Source organism: Triticum urartu, chromosome 7A (assembly GCF_056163025.1).
Source record: "Triticum urartu cultivar PI428250 chromosome 7A, HENAU_Tu73, whole genome shotgun sequence".
NCBI classification, from domain to species: Eukaryota; Viridiplantae; Streptophyta; class Magnoliopsida; order Poales; family Poaceae; genus Triticum; species Triticum urartu.
In genome coordinates, this window is record NC_141879.1 from 653274008 (window position 1) to 653280829 (window position 6822).

Below are 6822 nucleotides of genomic sequence, written 5' to 3' on the forward strand. Positions count from 1 at the left end.
CCGCGGCTCTTCCGATGGCGTCTATAAGTTCAATCACCACCTCCTCTCTTTTTTGCGGGGTAAAAAGGAATTTCATTACTCAAGGAGGCCGCTCAACCATACAATGATTTACAATGTCATGCAAGCCAGATCCCAACCACACGGCGGTGCGAGGGGTACTACGACCATAAGCGGCAAGAGCATGACTAGCAGTACTTTGAGAACGACTAATATGGCTAATAGAAATCTTCCGAGGGTCATCTGCAATTAACCCAAGAACACCTCCTCTCTACTAGTTCTAGCTAGATCTGTCGATGTGGTAGGGTTAGATTGGAATCTTCCGATATGTTTGACTGTGATGTTGTGGTAGCTATTTATGATGAATGGAAAGCATCACGCGGGCTTGGTTGGACCTAATGCAGGCAACCAAACATGCCTTACGTAAAACCCGTAATTTGTTTTATGTAAGTCTAGCATTGCTCCGAAACTTCCAAAATCTTTTGTCTCTTCCACTCAGAAACAAAGCAAAGTATCAAGGTTTCCCAAAAAAACAAAACAGAGGATCATCCTCACATATTCTTCAGACGAACTCAGACTCTACTACCACCTATTCGGCGGATCGTGCCTACTCGGCCAATGTACAGACACGCATAACGACCGAAGCCGGCGACCGAGGAATCATATCGGGTCCCCGTCCACGCTGCCGACGTGTGTGCGGTGGACAACATCCCCCACGTCGACTCATCACTCCCCGGACAACGACGCCGCCGGCCAGCGTACTGCGTACGTACGTACCCAACTTTCCCCGGGAAACCGTGTGGGTTCCGACGGACGGACGGACACCCGTCCGCTCCCCAGCCGCGGCCGCACGCGCAGGCGTGCACCCAGGGGCATAGACTAGACTTGCTATGCCGGCGTCAACCGGCGATTCGTCAAGGTTCCAACCCGAGCCCGGAGCCCCTGAAGCTTTCAGTCCCGTGAAAGTTACGTCGAACCGTCTTGATGGATACGATGCCTTGGCGAACTTGGCCCCGAGAGGTCGACGAGGCCTGACACGTTGCATGTAAAGTCGCAGTTCCCTTGCGTTCAGCTCGGAAGATCACCCTGGAGTGCAGTGGCCCCGAGCTCTTCAAATACCCCCAACCACCCTTGTCTCTTCCTCATCCCAAAGCTCACCACACCACGCACGCGGCGATCACAAAGTGCACTTGCAAAGTTGCACCGCTCGAGTCGAGCCACACGTTTGATATTCATAAGTGCAGTTAGGAACTACTCACTGATCTTCCAGACATGGCGAGTCCTCGCGGTCTGGCAGGGCTCCTCTGCTTCGCCCTCGCGGCCGCGGCAGCGAGCGCGGCGCAGTACCGGGTCGGCGAGCAGCGGGGGTGGAGCGTGCCGGCGGCCGGCGCCGAGCCGCTGAACACGTGGTCGTCGAGGATGCGGTTCATCATCGGCGACCAGCTCCGTAAGTTCCACGCCCGACCGAACGACCGGACGAACGAGGGCTCCTGGCCATGCATGGTGAACTGACGGCTTTTTTGCTCTGTTTTTTTGACAGTGTTCGTGTACCCCAAGGACACGGACTCGGTGCTGCTGGTGGACCAGGCGGCGTACAACGCGTGCAACACCACGACCTACATGAGCAAGTTCCAGGGCGGCAGCACCGTCTTCACGCTCGACCGCTCCGGCCCCTTCTTCTTCATCAGCGGCAACGAGGCCAGCTGCAAGGCCGAGCAGAAGCTCATCGTCGTCGTGCTCTCCGTCGACCACACGCCGCCGGGCCTCCTGCCGCCGCCCCCTCCCCCCTCCATGCCGCCGTCGTCCGCGCCGCCCATGCCCAGCCCGACGTCGCCTCCTTCCATGACGCCGCCGTCCGCCGCGCCGATGCCCAGCCCGATGTCGCCGCCTTCCATGACACCGCCGTCCGCCGCGCCGATGCCCAGCCCGATGTCTCCTCCTTCCATGATGCCGCCGTCCGCCGCGCCGATGCCAAGCCCGATGTTTCCTCCTTCCATGACACCGCCGGCCGCCGCGCCGATGCCCACCCCGATGTTCCCCCCTTCCATGACACCGCCGTCCGCCGCACCGATGCCGAGCCCGATGTCTCCGGCGGCTGCACCCGGGGCAACCCCGGACTCGCCACCATCGCCGACTGGTCTAGCGCCGTCGCCGGGTACACCGGGAGGCGGATCATCGCCGGGCACCCCTGGATCCGACGCGAGCAGCCCGCCGGCGCCGGGCGCTGACGGGGCCAACTCGACCACGCCGGGGAGCGCGGCTGCTCCGGTGACGGCAGGCCTGATCGGCACGCTTGCAGCAGGCATCGGCTACGCCATGCTCGCTATCTGAGTGTTCTTTTCTTTTGTATAGTGTGTAAATTGCGAGATGCCACTCATGCTCTGCAGAGGATTTACCTTTGAACGTACAGTATTTGTTTTCCGATGGTGAAATTATAATAAGAGATAGTACGTTTGAGCTTTTTATATTCTTTTTTGAACGATGCTTGGGTCCCGAAGGACCAAGAAACTTAATTAATTAAACTTGGAACAGAGCTACAGTGCAGTTTACAACCGGACCGAAACTGAAGAGGAAAAAGTACAGACCGATCATGACATTTGGAAGAAGGTCCCAAAAAGAGAAAGAGAAACGAAATCGGGACTTGAGCATCCGCTCGGCTTAGGCCGATGTTAGGGCCCAGCTGACCGGCTAAGCGCTCGATCGGTCACCTCCCTGGCCGTTAGATGCGAGCACGCCTGGCCACTGATCCTCTTCCTTGCCTAGGCTCTTCTTGCAAAACAGCTTGCAATAGCATGCCTCGCAGCTCCGCGATGCACGCGGGCGGCAACATGCCACCTTTCGCAGCTCCGCTTGATGCGCTTCTCGATGAGGAAAAACCGACCGCCGTTGAAGCACCATCAGCTCGCCGCACTGGTCGCAAAAACATAGTCGATGTTGAAGCTTTTTTCGACATGGTGCACTGCCGCATATCCCGCCCGCGCAGCTCCTCGTAACTCGTCGTCGATGCTTGCAGCTCTCGTCGTGGTTGTAGCATCTGCCATTGACGGTCGCCAGCACTGCCACAAATTGCTTGCATATTGCCCCTCGCAGTCGCATGGTTCCAACTTCCTTGCGACATGGTCGCAGGCTCGCATCGCACACCCCGCATAGCAACTTCGCCCCATCCCCAATGGCAACATCCTCGTTGCTGGCTCGAGCATTCAGCGACCATGGTTACAATGAAAACCGTCAACACCGTAGCATCGTCTCTTGCCGGTTCTAGCAACCTTCATGGCCCGCTGCAGCATCTGCCACAGCCGGTTCCAACAGCGTCATCAATAGATTCCAGCACCCCCGTGGCCTCGATCGCAGCACCCCATGTTGGTTCCAACATTCATCGACCATGGTTGCAGCGAAAAACGTCACCGTCGTAGCATCGTCTCCAACAACCTCCTTGCCGGCTACAGCATCCGCCACCACCGAGGGTTCCAACATCACCATTGGTCGATTCCAGCACCGGATGGCCACAGTTGCAGAACCCCACAACAGTCGAGGCAGCTCGAATGTCCACGAGTTGCACCGAGAAGGGGAAGAGCTTGGGTCATGCGGGAGTGAAAGAAGGAAAGGTGTGCTACTCATTAGGTCAAAGGAGATGAAGATGTGCGCGGCATGGATGGGGGAAAATGTACCGCGAGAAGCATTAGGGGAAGAGACGAGGTCAGAAGCATCAGGGGAAGACGAGGTCAGAAGATGAGGGGAAAGTGGAAGGCAGTGGGCGTGCCGCATGAGACGTGCGGCATTTGCAGGCCCGACGGCTGATGTCGAGGAAGGAGACCAGCAGTTGACCACATGTATTGTACCACCACCACGGTGCCTCCTCTCCTTACCCATCACCATAGTGTTCAAAGTCAAACAGAAGATCCTTCTCCAGACCATCTACCCAACTGCAGCAGCTTCTCTGACCACCATGGCACACCATCTCAACTACAGCAGCTTCTTCTGCAGCCACCATGGCCAAAGCAGAGAGCACGCAGTCGGGTTTATTTGGATCTCAGGGTAGCCCCTCCAACTAATCTTCGGTAACCAGAGGCAGGGGACACTCAAGGGGGTCAAAGGGGGGTACATGCCAATGACCAAAAGACCTTTCTAGAAAATGGAGTCATGAGGCAGAACCGTTGAACATGAACATAGAACAGAGTACCATATTAAAGACTGTTATTGCAAAGCACCGGGCACTATGGGTGACAGTTCTCACAGCACCAATGCATCACCAAAAAGATGACTAGCAACCAATGTGAATTAAGATATCACTCCATTTCAAGGTTTCCATAGACTGAAAAGCTAGTTTTTTGCATAAATACCACAAGTTTCTGAACCAAAAATAGGATCCAAGCAACATTCATAGTACGACTAACAGCAAATGATCCTCAACAGAGCAAAATTAAAGCTCCTCATGACATTCATAGAAACAGCAGGACTACCCAGAGAGGAGTAAGTTTCTTGATTGCCACCAGTAGAGTTGGAAGATAGCCTACAGCCTCCTTCCCCTCCTTCCTCCCTTCCGGCGGGTGCTGTCAGTGGGAACTGGAGTCACGTCCTCTGCAGCACAAGAACAAGCATTATGGTCAGGCATATGCAGACACAATAAGATGGGACATATGTGCTTCCACAAACACTATATCAGAAAGCGTTGCGTACCAATGCGCCCAATTTTCATCCCAGAACGAGCAAGAGCCCTGAGAGCAGACTGAGCTCCAGGTCCAGGTGTCTTGGTCTTGTTGCCTCCAGTGGCACGGAGCTTAATGTGCAGTGCGGTAATACCAAGCTCCTGAAAGAACAGAATAAACTCTGAGACAAAGCATCTCAAGGGAGCAATGCAGCACTACATCCTAGTCATGTACCGGCATTCCAAGCATCAGTCTAATGAAGAGAATACAACTGGTAATAGGCACAGCTGAAAGTGAAGCCTTGATATTTGAGGATGCATACCTTGCAACGTGTAGCAACATCCTGAGATGCAAGCATAGCAGCATAGGGTGAAGACTCATCACGATCAGCCTTGACCTTCATTCCACCTGGATGGTTTAGAGGAATAACAGTGCATATTAAGTACCATCACTAACAGTGTGAATGCAAGTAATGGCATAGGAAAAGATGCATACCAGTGATCCGCACCAGGGTTTCCCTCCCAGACAAGTCAGTCACATGCTGCATAATGAGATTAGAGTCAATACACATGAGACAACAGTGTTGAATGCATAGGTGCTGAGAAGAAAATACTTACGATGAAAGTGTCATTGAAGGATGCGAAGATGTGAGCAACGCCAAAGACATGCTCTCCCTCACGGACAGCCGGTCCAAGGGTGACATTCTCCTCCTTGGGCTCCCTGGTCTTCCTCTTCGACGACTGCAACAACAAACCACAATTTACATTAGACAACCCACTCGGCTAACATGAATGGCAGCATTTACAGAACATTTCTGGTTTCGTGCAGCACAGTCAGCCTAAGTTGATACAAAAATACCATATGTAGCTTTAGGAGGAATAAATTATGTGTGGGTGTGGCTGATGGCCATGGGTTTCAGTAAATTCTAGTAGAAGCTGACCAACTGGCAGCAGATTTACTGAGTTAGAGCATATTGTGCAAACCAACTGTTTGGAGATGATCCGACACTAACAGCATAACTAGAAATACAGGTAGCAACCATGAAAACTCGACAAAAAAGGATGGAGATTAATTCAGTTATCTAAAACCGCCCAACCCCTTCTTCATTCAAGCAGGTTAACTCTATTCATCCACGCTACCCCATTCCACCAAGTGATGCCGAATGCAATTTCCTCCTTCATGGCATACTCGACATTTACTACCATCCACACGGTACAACCGAAGAGAAATACATAATCCTATCGCAGCTTCATCCAATCAACCCTGTCCTAGCATACCACCCTACCTAGAATCAAGCAATCGAGCGCCGCAGCTGTTGCGAATCTACCGAATCTGCGCGCTTTCGGAAGCGAGGAGAAATTGCGACGGCCAGTCGCAGCAACAACCGAATCAGGGGAGAGGAAACGCACCATGGTCGCGTGGAGCGGCGGTGGACCGGAGACGACGACGGCGAGGAGGAGGAGTGCGCGCCTGGTTGAGATCACGATGAGTGCGCCGCCGCCGCCGAAAGCTCAGAGGGTCGGAGGGCGAAGGGGTGCCCGCTTATATACGGGGGTGCCGCCAGCTAGGGTTTAACCCCCCGCCTCCGATCGGCTCAAATGCCGATTTTGCCCTCACGCATGTGTCACTGCAAGTGGGTCCAACGGATTATTGGCGACCCCGGCCGTTAGTTGGGCCGAATGAAATGGTTTCTTCGGGCCCATGTGACACCAGGGTATGAATGGGCTGGATGCTGGGCATTTTCGTCCCTGGGTCGCCCGATAGAGAGGAGCGGAGAAGGAGGGGTGCTGCGTTCGGCAAGGATGAATCGCTCCCGAGTGTATTGATTCTCTGGTTGCTCTGATTTCTTTCGAGGACTCATTGACAAACCATTTTGAGAAACAAAGATTTATAGAAACCACCCTTTAAATCATCCCAATGGAACCATATCCTTGTCAGTTTTGGTATATTTTTTACCCTCAAAACTATGGAACCGTATAAATCAACCCTTCTGTGGTTTTAAAGCCACCATGTCCAATTATGGGCGGTATTGGCCAGTGTTGAGAGCGTTGACTCCCTTTTTCTTTTCCCTATGTGTATTTAAAAAATTATCACCTACTAAAAATGTTTATTGTGTGTATCTAAAAAATATTCACCGGGCATTCTTTTAAGAAAACACATTCAAGTACACCCAAGAAAT

At 53.1% G+C, this 6822-nt stretch overlaps 2 protein-coding genes across 2 annotated transcripts; one reads left to right on the forward strand and one right to left on the reverse strand.

Annotated features, from left to right (window-relative positions):
* The first annotated feature begins 1129 nt into the window (after positions 1-1129).
* LOC147961102 (uncharacterized) lies at positions 1130-2462 on the forward strand. The gene is made up of 2 exons (XM_087537943.1): positions 1130-1444; positions 1538-2462. Exons 1-2 carry the CDS (start codon positions 1270-1272, stop codon positions 2326-2328), a joined length of 966 nt encoding a protein of 321 aa, XP_087394069.1. The 5' UTR covers positions 1130-1269; the 3' UTR covers positions 2329-2462.
* Positions 2463-4271: 1809 nt separating this feature from the next.
* Positions 4272-6210, reverse strand: LOC147961103 (small ribosomal subunit protein uS11y-like). Its single transcript, XM_087537944.1, has 6 exons — positions 6053-6210; positions 5261-5383; positions 5139-5184; positions 4966-5051; positions 4675-4804; positions 4272-4575 (listed from the first exon to the last, which is right to left on the reverse strand). The coding sequence occupies exons 1-6, from the start codon at positions 6053-6055 to the stop codon at positions 4508-4510; spliced, it is 456 nt and encodes a 151-aa protein (XP_087394070.1). The 5' UTR covers positions 6056-6210; the 3' UTR covers positions 4272-4507.
* Positions 6211-6822: the final 612 nt, after the last annotated feature.

Bases quoted from the DNA above. Each gene is read 5' to 3' on its own strand.
- LOC147961102 (XM_087537943.1), top strand. From the start codon at position 1,270: ATGGCGAGTCCTCGCGGTCTGGCAGGGCTCCTCTGCTTCGCCCTCGCG. The intron at 1,445-1,537 runs GTAAGTTCCACG...TTTTTTTGACAG, and splicing joins CATCATCGGCGACCAGCTCC to TGTTCGTGTACCCCAAGGAC.
- LOC147961103 (XM_087537944.1), bottom strand. The intron at 4,805-4,965 runs GTATGCATCCTC...CTGTTCTTTCAG, and splicing joins ATGTTGCTACACGTTGCAAG to GAGCTTGGTATTACCGCACT. The intron at 4,576-4,674 runs GTACGCAACGCT...CTTGTGCTGCAG, and splicing joins GATGAAAATTGGGCGCATTG to AGGACGTGACTCCAGTTCCC.